This window comes from Gopherus flavomarginatus, chromosome 6 (assembly GCF_025201925.1).
Source record: "Gopherus flavomarginatus isolate rGopFla2 chromosome 6, rGopFla2.mat.asm, whole genome shotgun sequence".
NCBI lineage: Eukaryota > Metazoa > Chordata > Testudines > Testudinidae > Gopherus > Gopherus flavomarginatus.
The window spans coordinates 10357501-10374347 of NC_066622.1; the positions used below are offsets into that span (position 1 = coordinate 10357501).

At 37.2% G+C, this 16847-nt stretch overlaps 1 protein-coding gene across 17 annotated transcripts in view; it reads right to left on the reverse strand.

Moving 5' to 3' along the window:
* FOXP1 (forkhead box P1) overlaps nt 1-16847 on the reverse strand; it is a 512173-nt gene that overhangs the window by 47566 nt on the left and 447760 nt on the right. For all 17 annotated transcript variants that reach the window (XM_050957376.1, XM_050957388.1, XM_050957385.1 and 14 more), the window contains one exon: nt 5329-5433. In XM_050957376.1, the coding sequence (XP_050813333.1) occupies nt 5329-5433 (105 nt within the window). The remainder of the gene's footprint in view (nt 1-5328; nt 5434-16847) is intronic.

A 16847-nucleotide genomic window follows, 5' to 3' on the forward strand; every position in this document is an offset into this window, starting at 1 on the left:
ACTAGGCACTGATGGACACTCAGCTGTGTTTCTTTTGGCCTTGCCAAAAGTTTTTAGGTCATTGGGCTTTGGATATTACAGCAAATTAAAATCTTACAAGTTCAGAAACTTTGAAAATGACAAATAACTGACCCCCCCTCTGCTTTTTAAACTAATGATACTTCACTAAAAAGAGTCAAAGCTCTTTTATGATACCTGTTGCCAATATTAGTGCCACCGAATGATCTCATCTTTCATTCTGGCTAAATTCCAACATACAATTTCATTAACCCAGGTACTGCAGGTGATAAAACTCATTTTTCCCTTAAGAGACAGCTAAAAAGTACCAGTTATACATTTATGAAGTACCAGCAATCAAAATTATGGATTTTCTAAAAGGTTTTTAACTACTTTTATTGAAAGGAAAATCGCTGTCTCAGACGTTTGAGACACTATTGCTAATAATAAATTTTACCATTTAGACATAGCAGTAATATGGTAGACAGTGTCAATAAAAGTATGAAACAAAGATGATCTTGTCTTTCAAGTAATGCTTTCTGATTATAAACCGGAAATTATAATGTGAAACATAAACTAAGAACACTTTAAAAATATAACATATAATAATGTAAGACAATATGTTGAGGTATGTATATACAATGTGCAATAATATCTCATAATATATATACAGATACACATTTCAGAGATTGTCTAGTATACCTAGAACACTAACCACAAAATAAAAATTGTGTATATATGCATATAAAATTAAAATTATATGAATCTGACTGAACTCTCTAGCTCTTCACTTATGAATAAGTTAGGATGAAGTATACAAACATTTGTGATGTTATCTTTGGGCTACTTATCTAAAACTTTTCCTTCTAATATTCTATACATCACTAGAGGGCACTGTGGTATTTAGGCCACTCTGACCTCTTTAAGCAGTGTAACTATTGGAAAGGTCTTCAACTTCTGTACAATGTCAGAAAGGTTAATAACGATGTTGTAAAAGAAACTGCAACATTCAAATTTGAACAGAAGCTCAAAATATGAAACAGCCTAGAAAATAAAATCAGTTCTTTTATCAGTAAGTGTCAACATGTTTTCACAAAGAACAGATTTCATGGAACAACTAACTGTACTTCGGCTGCCTTATTAACATTTATAATGGACTAACAGTTGGAAACACCTTTAACCAGCAATTTTTATATTTATGTTTGAAAAATCAAATTGAGGACACCATGTATTTAAACAAAAACATATATAGACTAGTCTTTTCTGCTCTAACCATTGGATCAAAAGTTTTTGTTGTGCTAACTGCAGATGATTTCACTGCAGAACATTTTGACATGCAAATGATAGCAATTAATGTGTTTGAAATAATTTATGATTTCCGGCTTACTTCAACATGTATTAGCATATACCTGGTTTCTTTAACACACACTTTGTTTTTCCAAAACCACAAACATAGTTGCTGGAATTTCATGTGGAAGTGCTTAAGGGGTTGAAAGTTAACACTTTTGTGAGCTGAGCTGCCTCACAGTTGCTGCTAAACAAAAGCCTCTTTGTAGAAGCTTTCTTGAAATGTTTTCTTAACGTTCCAAGTAGTTTTAGGCAGGCAACTAAAGTAAACAAGATGTTACCATGATAAAAACACTTGTGAAAACATTACAGAGTGCACTTAATAGTTTCTTTCATATAAACCCTCCTTAGTTTCATTAAAGTTAAATTCACATGAAGCAGGCAACCAGCATCTCTCTATGTATGGTTGCCCCATCACTCAAAAGGGGTGTGTATCCCATTTAGAATACATAATCAAATTACTGATGTTATTCTGAGACTGAAAATACCCAAATCACGATAGCATTAAAATAAAAGAGGGGCACGGTTTGGTCCTGCACCGCAATATGGGCCCTGGATGCCTGTGTATCTTGATCAAGTACACCACAGCCCATCCGAACAAAGATTTCCCCAAACTAGCAGGGCTGTAAGGGGAGAACTGATCCCTTTCCTGCACATAATCTTTAAGAACACACGAGAATGAAATAAAGCGTATCAATTTTTAATGTAATTCCATATGATGCTGTTCTTTCATTTCAGATTACGATGTGGGTAATATGTAAATATACGATACAAGGCATGTCTGCTCCCTAAAGCCTTCAACCTGGGTTTTGTGGAGGTAGGAATAAGGCCCCTGGATTACAGCAGGGAAATTGGACTTGTTTTTGTTTTTTATATTAACTAAGTATTCTAGGCAATGCAGGGTGCAACTATTTAATTAGACTTAGAAGAAGCACCTGCTGATATCAATTAGCTCTTACTGATACAGCCACTGTATAACAACCAATGACTAAGAGATTACCAAAAATCCAAAAAACTAAAACTGCAACTTATTTGGAAAAGAAATAGGGAAATAAATGCCTACAATAGCCTGTGTGTCTGCTGGTTGTGATAAGCATCCTCCTGTTGGCTGTGAGTGAAAGACAACCAGGATTGTTATTTGTACAGTATTTATCTTTGAAATCAAGAGCCCTGCGGTGTACCTCACCTTGGGAACAAACACTACAGAATGATCACAGAAGAGTGTCAAATCTCTGTTTTTGATTTACCAACAGTTATGATATTTCCTTCTCAGGAGAAAAAAATATGAACCAGGATTTTAGACCTTCGAGTCCTTTTTCTCCTTTAACTATGGCATCATTTTATTGGCATATAGCGCTTTCATTCCGCATATAACTTCTCTTCACTCTCTAGAACAGATCCTTTCACTTGGGTGAATGAAATTAAGTAATGCTCAACTGACATGGAAACTGTATTTCACTTAGTGGGGGCTATTTTTTTTTTTATCTTGGGCTGGCTATTAAAAGACCCGCGCCTTCAAAGATTTTACAGCTACAGTGGGTACAATTACAATTGTCTACCGTTATGAAAGCTTCAACCATTTTCAACATTATTTCCTACCTATCTTTTCAGTAAATAATAAACTTACATTTTATTGTTATTTTTGAAAGGGCATCCACTGCACAATAGGGGCAAGAAATCTGGAGGACTACAGTATCATTATATAAAGTGCTACTCGCTTCTCTAGCAATGTCAATTTGCTGCCTGGGGATATCTATTCTGCATACATTCTGGGTGAACTATCACACAGCACTGATATCATTTTGTAGAGAGATAAACCCTTGGATTGTAGAATTTGTGTACTGGGAAATTTAGGCAACTCAACAGGCTGCTGCTGTTGTTGAGAGACAATTTAAGAGAGGGAAAAAAAGACACTTCAAAACTGGAAGTGGAAAAAGAATTTAAATATAGAGGTTAGGATGGCTTAGGAAAAGTACAGATAGAATCTTTTACCTGTAGGCTATGGCTCAAATTTAGCCAAGGTTATAAATTACCTGAAATTGTTACAATCTACTGGTTGTTCACAGATCTCTATGAAAGGAGTGTGTGGTCTCAGTCCACCTCCTGGTGGGACAGATGAACATACCACAGATGAATCACCACAGCTGACACTAATAGGAAACCTTTCTTATAGTGTCAGCAAAAAGCCCCATGACTGAATGCACCAACACTGAACTACCCATCATTCATAAATGTGGCCCCACCATGTTGGGAATGAGGGGTTCAGGCACACAGACAGATATTCTACACTGTCTCTATCCATGCTGCATTACCTAAGCATGGCAGAATTCCGACCCATTATCGTGCTCATTACTATCTTACTCCATAAGTAGTTCTACTAAAATTAGTGGGATCCAAACCCAGAGAAGGGACTACTCAAAGTGAGTAAAGATGGCAAAATCTGCCCCATGTGAATAAACAGAGAATTCCAGTCTCCAAAGCTGTCAAATCCAGAACCTTTCCCTTCACTAAATGTAATGAAATTTAGAATTGTTTTAAAGAACTAAATGTTAGAGAATGGCATATGAATATAAATGAGCTGGCAAGTATGAGAGATTAGCATTTATTTCACTAACTGAACAACAGGATGAACTGAAAGAAATGAGGCCACTCTTCATGGAAATCTATGACTAGTACCTTCTTATTTTGTAATCCTCTTATAATGAGACCCTTTTCATGACTGCACCACTCCTTACTTGTAATGTATGCTCAGACGGGGCCTGTTCTTGCTTTCACTGAAGTCAAATGTGGGGTTTGCCAGTGATTTGACTGGGACCAGGATTGACCCATTGTGTTTTTATCCAGGCCTCAACATACCATTTTAAAAACAAAACAAAAAAACACAACAAAGTATTCTTCAGAACTGTTCCGACAAAGAACAGATGTATCTAAGACTGTTTCCTAAAGATTTGGGAATGAATTCTGCTCAGTTGCTCCAGTGTCCATCTCAAGCAATTCTGTGGATTTCTATGAATTTATTCCACTTGGATTGCATTGTAAATATGACAGTAGAATTTGGCCTTTTGTGCATTCAATCCACAAACATTGCTGGGGCATTTGGTCTGTGTTGGACGTAACGACAACACAGCCATAGCAAATCTAGGAGCTGCTAGCACACATCAAAATTCAAGAGGAGCCCAAATGTACCAACAGTCTAATTGTGCCTTGTGATCCACTTGGAGATATATGTGATGCAGTATTAACATATTTACACTTCAGCTTTGAGGGAGGAAGTGGATACTTACAGAAGAGCATTGTGAGATTTATTACAACCTTCCCTTCCCTGTGTTGGGAGCCAGGCATCAGGCATTACCACACACTAGCCAATAATGCACTGGTGATGCAACATGTAAAACTGTATATTTTGGCAATGAGGAGAGGTCAGCAGAAAACAGCAGGGGCCTAATAAATATAATTACATTTTATTTTTAGTGTAGACTTTGTTCATTAGTTACTTATTTGACATTAAATTAATTTCACCTGACGGCTTGCAATTCTCTCTGATCAATTAAGGTGTTAATATAAGACTAAATTGCAAAATTAATTGAAATAAAGGTTAATTAAAGCTGCATTGTGTAAAATTTCAGTAATTTTAAAACAAAAATGGAATATTCAAATAGAAAAACACTTTAAAGTAGACTGAACAAATTCAAACACTATGTTTTATAGCAGCATAGTATACAGGAGACTATTTGAGTCACAGTGGACTTCTTCCTAAAGGGATAATTTACCATCCCCTATTAAAATGTACATTAGATATAATCCAAAACCAACTGAAATTAATGGGAGTTTTCTATTGCCTTCAATGAGCTTGGGATCAGGCCCCTGATGAGTGAGTGAGAGTAAAAAAATGACAGGATATGCTCAGAGTAAAATATAAGTGCCAAAAAAACAAAAACAAAAAAACAAAAAAACCCTACCACCCAAACCTCCTCCCTCACTTACTTTAGAAATGATTGGAAGTCTTCACAAACTGCTTCACAGCCTGGCCATTTGCATACACCATGTCCATAGAGCGGATGGCTATGTGAGTGCTCCTCATGGGATAAACTGAAGGAAAGAAACAAAAAGGAAGGAGGAGAACCACTGTAACTGAAGGCTCTGAATAAATTCATCTTGGCAAACACACAGGTCGAACACCACAACAAATAGAGGATCCAAAAATATACCATTACAGTTCACGAAACCTATTTAATTTTGTTTTTAGAAATCAAGGGCAGGGTACATATCATTTGCAGACTGAATACATGTGCCATCCAAGAGCTCTCTTGTACGTACCTCCTACATTTCATTCATTAAGTAAAAGCTTTGTAAAGAATTTAAATGAACACAGAAGGGGAAAATCATTTGATAGACTTGCTTAAAACTACTTGATTTTTTGATGAGAAATTTATGAATATTACACATTGACAGTTCAACTGCATCAGAATGAACAGCTATTCCTGAACATCAGCACAGTGTCTTAAAATATAATATATCCAGGACTTAACATTCCAAATTATTATATAAAGGAAAAAAACCTGGCGTTTGAGCTCTATTTTTAACACCATATTGTCCATCAAGCATTTTCTTCTCCTTACGACGCTGCCTTTTTTGCACTACAACAGACTTTTTACACTCTAATAAAAGTGAATCACAAATGTTTTCAAACGTAAAATTCATCGTAAAAAAGGAAACATGTAATAATCAAAGAATTCTGCAATACCAAAAGGTTAGCAGAGGCTATTACCATGTCTAAGCTTTGGTAGAAATATCACAGTGCTTACCAACTACTGAAGCTAAGGTTAAAGAAAAAAATTCTTATGAACATTAAGGGGTTAATCCTCTAGTGGGATTCCAATCAATACGTAATGATTTGACTGCACTGATCCAAGTCATGAGACGCTTTGATCCAGGCCATGAGGTGCTCAGGGAAATGTATCTGTTGCACTAACTGATGAACCATATTCTAAAATATCTTCTTTATTCAACTTCTGCATGGAAACTTCTTAAGTAAAGGAAATATTTTTGCAACAATTTCCGTAACCTTAGATGGCTTTAAGCATTAAATGCCAAAATAATATTGAGGGCTCTATTTTATACTCCCTCATACACATCTATTTTTCATAGCAAATCTTTTTGCTACAGTGTACTTCTGCCGTCTTATGAACTTCAAACACACGCAAAGGATATGACTGCATACCAGCACCTAGGTGGGGTTTTATGACTTTTTTTATCCTGGATTACAGGTATAGTTATGGATAAACACCTACATTTTGCCATCTTATGTTTATGCACATGTGGAAATGTCATTTGTTCTTGTTCTGGAACATTATCTCACCATGTATTACAACCAAGAGTACAGTTACATTCTTTCTTTTTTACCGGATATGAGAACCACACTGTTGTCTCAAACACTCCCTGTTGTCTCAAACAATAAGAAACACATGAGAATATTCCTCCAAGCCTCCCAGTTTCCATTACATCTCATTTTAGGCCCAATAGAAATCTTTGGACAATTGAGGGACACTTAACACTTTCTGAAGGTAAAAGGTGTTTGGAAAAATATTACAAAAATGTGCATAAGTGTTAATTTCCATTTTTCCATCTTTTCCAAGAAGTTCTAAAACTCAGCAACCTAATTCTCCTACAAAACATAGGTGGGGTGACCAGATATCCCGATTTTATAGGGACAGTCCCGATCTTTGGGTCTTTTTCTTGTATAGGATCCTATTACCTGCCACCCCCCGTCCCAATTTTTCACATTTGCTGTCTGGTCACTCTGAACATAGGAGGCTCAGAGGGTCACAAAGACCTTGTCTATATGGGAACTTTTTTCAGATGATCTTCAATCAGCTTTCAAAACAAACGAGGAGGGAGAAACTATAGCTGATGAGTTGTTAAAAGAATGAAGGAACCAATCCACTCTCTGCAAGGAAGTTATAAAAATGTTAAATCACATGTGTATTCTCAACTGAAAAACAGAGTGCCTGCGTGAAGGAACATAGTCAACTCAAGCCAGATATGGTGCAGAGTGTCAGGTACACTCTTAGAGGATATGGAAGGAGAAGAAGAATTTAAGAATACTGATATGTTTAGTAACATCACTTTTTATATCTTAAAATATGAACAAAATGCTGCAAACCTCAGGAGAAAATGAGAGAAAAATCTAAAATTGGTATCTTGTCTTTATTTTTATTTTATTAAGAGGTTCATTTGATCCTGACAGATTAAATAACGAAATCCAGATAAAAGGCTAGGCTTGACAGTTACAAACGCAAAACCAAAACAAATAAACTTGTATATCACAGGCCCGATCTACAGCCATGCTGGCTAGGACTCTGCAAAAATAGCTCTGCTGGCAAAAGCACCGTGTAGATGGGGTTATTATACAGTATTGGCCAAAATGTCCTTTTGCTGGCATTGTTTATTTCATTTGGGGAACCGGTATAAGTTATTCCATGAAAGAAACATTTTGCCAATGTAAGCTGCAGCTTCCCTATGAGGGTTTGTTGGTATAGCTATATTTGCAAACCCTTTCTAGTGTAGACAAGGTCTCAGTCTATTTGCTCAACAGCATAATAAAGCTGGATACATTTTAGGACTGAAGTCTTACTAGGAGCATTTGCAGTCAATACTAAATGTAGACCTGGCTGTTCTTAAAATTAACAGATTTTTAATGTGGCTTGTTGTGTTTTTTATCAACAAGTTTTACAGCACAAGGATAAAGGGCAGGAAAGTAAGTTTTGATGTTAACATCCCATTAAGATCAATGAAGACATTCATAGCTATGCTAGTGGTATGGTTTAAATGTGTTTGTCAGACTCAACAAAACTTTAGCATGTCAATTTACATAGTAAATGTTACGCGCACAACCAAAGTGACTAGGAAACTGCAATGTGACACGAAACAAGACAAAGTAAATTTTCAAAGGGTTCTGCAGGGTTTTCAGCATTGTAAATCCCATTATAATGCCAGTGGGAGTCATACAGTTTAAACACCTAAATGGATTTTTTTAAATTAACCTCTTAGATTCTAAAGCCTACAGCCAAGTCTATGGGAAGATCCCAGGATCACTATGCATATTGTTTTAAATTGGGGTTCAAATCTTTTTCCTCCCCTCCAAGGATCTTCTGCATGATAGGGAGGGCACTACTGTACTCTGCCCAAAAATGTTCAACGTATATGACTGAAGGTGTCTATTTGAATGCAGAGTTTTAACTATATCCATGGGAATTCCTTATGTTAACCATAAATGGAAACATAAAAAGTCAGCACACCCACCGTATATTTTAAATGGCATTATACCCAAAGCACACATACAAGGAAGATTCCACCACCATTCAACAATGAACAGAAATGCTCAAAGTTTTTTTTGGAAGTAGCTATTTTTAACAAAGATTAAAAATGCAAACACTTCTGGTAGTGACTTTTTTGAAATTACTTGTTCCTTTACTTCTTTGCCACTACACTATTCTTGGATCTTTGGTGGTGTATTTTGGGGACTTTCACATGCCCAGATAAGTGTCCTGTTAATCAATCTGGTCCATCCTGCTTCTATTGATAATACTAAATATTGCCTGTTTGTTCAGGGAAACTAGAATCTTCAAACGGATTTCTCCAGAAAAAGACAGATGAGCAGAACAAGATTATGTACTGCATTTGGCATAATGAGGAAAAGACAAGAAGAAAATGAAAAATGAATTAAGAACTTGATTTTCCTTCAACTGTTCCAAGTATTAGACTTTGGGTCTAATACATTAAAAAAAATTGTTTAAAAACGTTTGTGTGAAAACATGACTTCTAAAATACTGCCACATACAGAAAGACCACGGACACATGCAGATCGTAGAAGACAAGAATATTGGCAGGAAGAACAAATAAATCATTTGTTCCAGATCTTCCCCATTGATTTCTAATGACATTGAAAGAGCGTATGTGATTTTCTCGCTCTCTCTCACTCACACACAAGTTCATGGATAACCTGCCATGAATACATGTGATGTACAACAAGTTTTTGGAAGTAAATCATATAGCATTACATAATTTAAACAAGGCAGACCTCTGCACAGTTTATTTTTCTATGCCCAGTGGATTTGGATTGCCCTTTCTTATTTGTAAATTATCTGTTGGTGAAACACTTAACAGAACGCATCCAAAATAATACAGGGGCATGATAAGATTAGATGCAGGCACATGAAATATAATACTTCAGCCAAGCACACTTTGTTGTGTAATTCTCTTTCTTAATGACATGGATCATGGAGTAACAAAAATACAAATGATAAATCAGAAAATCCCTAACACGTGTCCACTTAACATTTATTTTTGATGCTTTCAGTGTCCTGTCTCCATGCAGACTCCCTGTAACTGCTCATCCAGGTGGGATGAGGACAAGGGACACCCTGGCACTCTTATGCTAAACCCTGTCTTCAGCATCCATCTTGTAGATCCTCTCACAATCTATGTCTTCTTCAAACAAAGCACTGCATTGTGCTTCCAACCTACGAGGGCCCTCCTCAGGCTTCAGAAGTAAGTTCACTATGTGCATTCTACCTCCAACAAATAGTACTGTTAAATAAATCTGTAAATAAACAGAAGCCATTCAATTACTGCAGCCAGTTGAGCTTTTTAGGTTTGAGACATGAAATTTCTACAATTGATTGCTCCATTTCTGATACCTGAGATCCTCATTGTAAATACAGAACCACATTTTCCCCCTGGAGAAACCACAGACAGCAAGGCCCAAATTGAGAAAGGAAATGACAGTCCCCCTAAGATGCACAGTGCCAGTATCTTGGTGAGAAGAGTGGCACTTGGTTTTCCAAGTGTCCTGTGCTGATTTCGGATATGAATGACTATAGTCAACATGCTATTCAGCTGCAAAAAGCAGAAGCTTACTCTCTGTCCAATTCTCTTGTTTTCCCACCATATTCTAGATCTAAGAGGACCACTTGCAGTGCAAAATTTTGTCTCTTAAATCTCCATTCTTTGACCAACTTTAAAACTCATAACGTGTGACTGTCAAAGACCAAAGTTACTCAGCAGATGTGCTTACAGGAAAGATGATCCTGTTTTATTTCTAATGGTCAAGCTAGAATCAGAGAACTGAGGTATGTTCTTAATGGCTTGTGCATCAGCATCATTAATAAAGATTCTACAGGCCAAATAATGCCTACAGTTATATCTGTGCAATAACATTGTCTTCAAATTCTATTCTTGGTTAAACATTTGCAACCCTTCAATTTCCTCAGTTGCAAAGGTGCAACTTAGGGCATAATTTGGCTTTGCAGTCAGAACTTAACTAGCAATTCTCTCACTAGTATAAAAAAGCATAGAGTACTTTTCTTTATTGGCTCTGCAATGTACACGGCAGTAAAAACAAAAAAGAAAAAGAAAAAAGCTTAGTCATTAAAGTAACTAGAAATTACTCTGAATCAGCACAGGGTCTGTTGCATAAGAAAGTGCTGTTCTTAGTCATTTTTCAGATTAGAATTGGCTAAAAGGAGTTGCTTTTAAATCAACAAATTATTCTTCTAAAGAAACTTAATAATGCTCTTCATGCTGGATTTTGCTAACTGGTAAAATGGAGCAGGTGACATTGAAATAGCTCTGCAGAGGTATCCGTTATAATCAACAGTAAGACGTTTAACAACCTCTTGCAACATTACAACAACAATTTATCTAGTTTATCAATTAGGCCATACCTACCAACTAGCCCTGAGGAATTGGGCACCAGGATTTCAAACACTGGCTGAATATTGACATAAGAGCTGTGTGCGGATCCAGGAAACCGAGGAGGTGCGACCCTCAGTAATAATGTCCCAGGCATCACAGTGTACTATGCCTGAAGGTTCACAAATCTTGAAATACTTCATATTCCATTACACCTCTTCAACACTGGTGAGGGGTGACAATCATTGCCAGAATAGTGAGGAAAACAGAGAGTGATGTAAGAAGCCGTACTTGATTCCCTGTTACTGTTGTGAAGAATATTCTTCTGCTTTAATGGAATTGAGAGAATGACTGAGTCACCTGCACAGCAAAGGATGAAGGATCTGTGCAGTATCTTCCGCTACTCCCTTGGAAAGACTCTGCACAGTGCTTGAAGAAAACCGGGAGTGGGGGTACTAGCGGGCACGGGCTGAATTGGGAGGGGGAAGGATTGGGTTCCTCCCCCTCCCCTCCCAGGGCCAACAGGAAATGACTTCAACGTTGTCAGCTGCTTACAGAGTAAATTTCTGGGTACAACAGAGCTCTTTTGTCCAGATAGAGGTGTTGGAAATATAGCTCGCTTGTCATTCCAAGTTCTTCCTTTTGTGGTCTCCTGGTTCTTTTATTTTGTCTCAGACTAACAGAGAAACCAAGCTCTATAACAGCACAGTTACACGATTGTTTTTAACCTATACAGCACTGATTATCTAACTCTCAGTCTGTACTGCTGTGATTTTGACAGAAGGAAAATTTTATATTAAATATATCTATCCATCAAATTATTTACAGCATATCAGACAATGGAGTGTCCATACTCTTTAGAATGTGTGTGTGTCTTTAGAATGTCTTCCTTCCTCGCAGTGTGTTCTTTGCCTCTTTTGCACCCTATGACCTTCATCATCTCAATTTTCCATCTACTTTTAAAATCATGTTTAATTAGAGGATTTCACATTCCCTTGTGATATCATAGCCATGTTTAGAACTTCCAACTGGAGTGAAGTATCAGAGGGGTAGCCGTGTTAGTCTGGATCTGTAAAAGCAGCAAAGAATCCTGTGGCACCTTATAGACTAACAGACGTTTTGGAGCATGAGCTTTCGTGGGTGAATACCCACTTCGTCAGATGCATGACAACTGGAGTGATTATGTATTAATATAGTAAGTGCCAGATTTATGCTTTTTTTAAAATAATTGAGATTGTTAATATCACAGGAACATAAGACTGGCCATACTGGGTCAGATCAATGGTCCATCTAGCCCAGAATCCTGTTTTCTGACTGGCCAATGCTAGATGCTTTAGAGGGAATGAACAGAACATGGTAATTATTGAATGATCCATCCCCTGTTGTCTACTTCCAGCTTCTGGCAGTTAGGACACAATGCATGGGGTTGCATCCCTGATCATCTTGGCTAATAGCCACTTATGGACCTATCTTCCATGAACTTATCTAATTCTTTTCTGAGCCCCGTTATACTTTTGGTGTTCACAACATCCCTTGGCAACAAGTTCCAGAGGTTGACTGTGTGTTGTGTGAAACAGAACTTCCTTTTGTTTTAAACCTACTGCATCTTAATTTCATTGGGCATCCTCTGGCTTGATAGACATCTATCACATCCCCCCTTAGGCTTCTCTTTTCCAAGCTGAAAAGTCCCAGTCTTTTAAATCTTTTCTCATGCGGAAGCGGTTCCATCCCTCTCATCATTTTTGTTGCCCTCTCTGTATCTTTTCCAGTTCTAATATATCTTTTCTGAGATGGGTAACCAGAACTGCATGCAGTATTCAAGGTGCATACCATGCATTTATATAGTGGCATTATGATATTTTGTGTCTTATAATCTATCCTTTTCTAATGGTTCTTAACATTGTCAGGTTTTTTGACTATCACTTCACATTGAGAGCATGTTTTCAGAGAACTATCCATAACTCTAAGATCTTTTTCTTGAGTGGCAACTGCTAATTGAGAAACCTCATTATTTTGTATATATATTTGGAATTATATTTTCTGATGTGCATTATTTTGCATTTATTAACATTGAGTTTCATCTGCCATTTTCTGACCCAGTCACACAGTTTTGTGAGATCTCTTTGTTACACTTTGCAGTCTGCTTAAGACTGATTTATTTTGTGTAGTTTCATACCATCTGCAAACTTTGCCGCCTCGCCCCTTTTTCCAGATTGTTTTTTAATATATTGAACACAACTGGTCGCAGTACAAATTCCTGGAGGACACGGCTATTTAACTCTCTCCAGTCTGAAAACAGACCATTTATTCCTACCCTCTGTTTTCTGTCTTTTAACCAGTTACTGATCCAAGAGAACACCTTCCTTTTTATCCTGACTGTTTACTTTGCGTAAGAGCCTTTGACGAGAGACCTTACTAAGGCTTTCTGAAAGTCCCAAGTACACTATATATCCACTGGATCACCCTTGTCCACGTTTGTTGATCCCCTCACAGAATTACAATAGATTGGTGAGGCACAATTTCCCTTTGAAAAACTGAGTTTACTCTTATCAGACACATAGATGATCATGATTTGTTGGGTAATTCTGTTCTTCACTACAGTTTCAACTAATTTACCTGGAACTAAAGTTAGGCTTACTGGCTTGTAATTGCCAAGATCACCTCTAGAGCCTTTTAAAAAAAATTGGCATTGCATTAACTATCCCCCAATCATCTGGTGCAGAAGCTGTTTAAGTTGTAGGTTACATACCACAGTTAGTAGTTTTGCAATTTCACATTTAAGTTCCTTGAGAACTCTTGGGTGAATACTATCTGGTCCTGGTGACTTATTAATGTTTAATTTATCGATTTGTTCCAAAATCTCCTCTACTGACACCTCAATCTGGGACAGTTCCTCAGACTTGTTCCCTAAAAAGAATGGCTCGGGTATGGGAATCTCCTTCACATCCACTTTAGTGAAGACAGATGCAAAGAATTTATTTAGCTTATCCACAGTGGCCTTGTCTTCCTTGAGTGCTTCCTTAGTACCTCGATCATTAATGTCCCCACTGATTGTTGGGCAGGCTTCCTGCTTCTGATGTGCTTGATTTTTTTGCTGTTACATTTTAGGTCTTTTGCTAAATTGCTCTTCAAATTCTTTTTGGCCTAATTATACTTTTACACGTGACTTGATAAAGTTTATGCTTCTTTCTATTTTCCTTAGTAGGATTTGACTTCCAACTCTTAAAGGATGCCTTTTTGCCTCTAACCACTTCTTTTACTCTGTTTAGCCATGCTGGCACATTTTTGGTCCTCTTATTGTGTTTTTTTTTAATGTGGGGCATGCATTTAATTTGAGCCTCTATTATGGTGTTTTAAGCGTCACTCTCGTGACTGGACCTTTTAATTACCATTTAAGCTAGCTCAGTTTTGGTTAGTTCCCCTTCCTGAAGTTAAATGCTACTGTGGTGGGCTTCTTTGGTACTTTTCCTCCCGCAAGGATGTTACGCTTAATTACATTATAGGCACTATTACCAAACAGTTCAGCTACATTCACCTCTTGGAGCACACCCTGTGCTCCAGTTAGGACTAAATACAGAATTGCTTTTCCTCTTGTGGGTTTTAGGACTAGCTGCTCCAAGAAGCAGTCATTAATGGGGTCTAGAAACGTTATCTCAGCATCCTGTCCCAAAGTGACATGTACCCAGTCAATACGGGGATAGCTGAATTCCCCCATTATTACCAAATTTGCTATTTTTATACCTTCTCTAATCTCCCTGAGTATTTCACAATCACCCTCTCCATTCTGGTCAGGTGATTGGTAGAATATTCCCATTTCTGTATTATTATTGTTCAAATACAGGATGTTTGTCCATTCCAGAGAGATTCTATTGCACAGTTTGATTAATTTAACATTTTTACTATGTTTGAATCTATGCTTTCTTTCAGATATAGAGCCACTCCTCCACCAGCACGAACTACTCTGTCATTTCCATATATTTTGTACTTTTGTATTGCCATGTCCCATTGATTATCATCATTCCACCAAATTTCTGTGATGCCTATTATATCAACATCCTAATTTAATATCAGGCACTCAATTCACTAATCCTAGTAGTTAGATTTTTAGCATCTATATACAAGCAAAATTTGTCATTTTTTGTTGTCTGCCATTATGTGATGTGACTGAATGGGGACTATTTTTCATTTGACTGTTTCTTTTCAGTTCTTACCTGTACTCTATCAACATCTATCCTCTCCTCTTTACTAGGATATAGAGAATCCCCATCAATAGAGCCTCCCCTACATGAATTATTTGGCCTCAAAATGCAGAGGATAACATTAATTAACTAGGAGTCTGAAATAGGAGACATTAATCATGTGTGAGAAACTTAGTCCTCCTTTGGGATTCATAAATTAACAGGCTAGAAGGTGCCATTGTGATCATCTAGTCTGATCTCCTACAAAAGACACAGGACTTGAATCCCAGATCATCATATTAAAAGTCTGATGCTCTACTGGCTGCCCTATCCAGGCTCACAACACGTCTGAGCCAGGGATGATTTTAAACCATTCTAATCTTAAAGTTTGTCAGCACAAGTAACGGGAAGAGAATAAAGTACAATAAAGCACAATAGCATCAATATGTAAAAATAGTGTTTCATCTCTCACAGGAATTGCAATATTGATCTAATGGTAATGGCATTAAGGATAGAAAAACACTGGCTGTAAAACTCATTGTCATTTGCAAACCCCTATTCAGTGTACCTCACACAATCCATGTAAGATCTGATACCTGCCTCAAAGAGCTTACAGATTTAGGACAACAACAGGGAGATGTGGAAGAGGCAAACAGGAACGATAATGATCACACAGTTACTCAATATTCTTATTTCTCCAATCTATTAGGCTCCATCACATTTCACAGACTGCCAACGTGTTCAGGTTTTATAGAATGATACATTATTTGATGCAAGATACCCCATTTTCAGTCCCAAATCTGAGGAGGTACAGGGCCATTTGGAACTGATGCTGTACTTCTGTGACTTGCCGGTGAATTCTGTAGTTACTCAAAAGGCACAAAAGAAAAACGAATGATAATAAAGTCAAACTCTGTGTTTGGCTACAGGTGAAAAGTCAAGAAATCAGGTGAAAACCAAAAAGTTAGAGATCCATATTTCACTAAATTAAGAAACAAAATGACAACCTTAATGAATTAATTATACTGATCTAGTACTGACCACAAATAGCTTTAAGGAGAATTAATGAACAACTCTGCCCTTTTCAAAATGTGGCAGTTTTTCCATTCAGAAACCCTCATCTAGTTTACCTATATTGGTTTGGGAAGGGGAAAAAAAAAAACTTAATCCCTCCCTCCAAAAGGCATTAACCCATACCAAGACCCAGGACCAATGGAAATTCATGTTTTACATCAAACTCATTGGAAAAAACAGAAATGGTAAATTAAATTGCAAATGACTACAACAACTTCAGATAAACTGGGTTAAAATCTGCTGCTCACAGCTGAAATCCTGTCTGATGTTTTTTACCTGTGTTCACACACACTCACACTAGCACGTATATTCATGCAGATGACTAAATATAGAGCCATTCTGTAGATATTGCAACATGCGGTCCCAGTAATGCATTGAAAAATTCTGACTGGCACCTAATGGTTAGCAACAGAAATTGCTGTCTGGCCAACCTTGGGACCATTTGCTGGGCAGCTGCTTCAAGGAAGTTTCTTCACCAAGTTTAGCTAAGCAATCAGATTAAGAGAGAATCAGGGATTGACTATCCCATCTCTATCCCACCTGTGTGGCCCCCTGCAG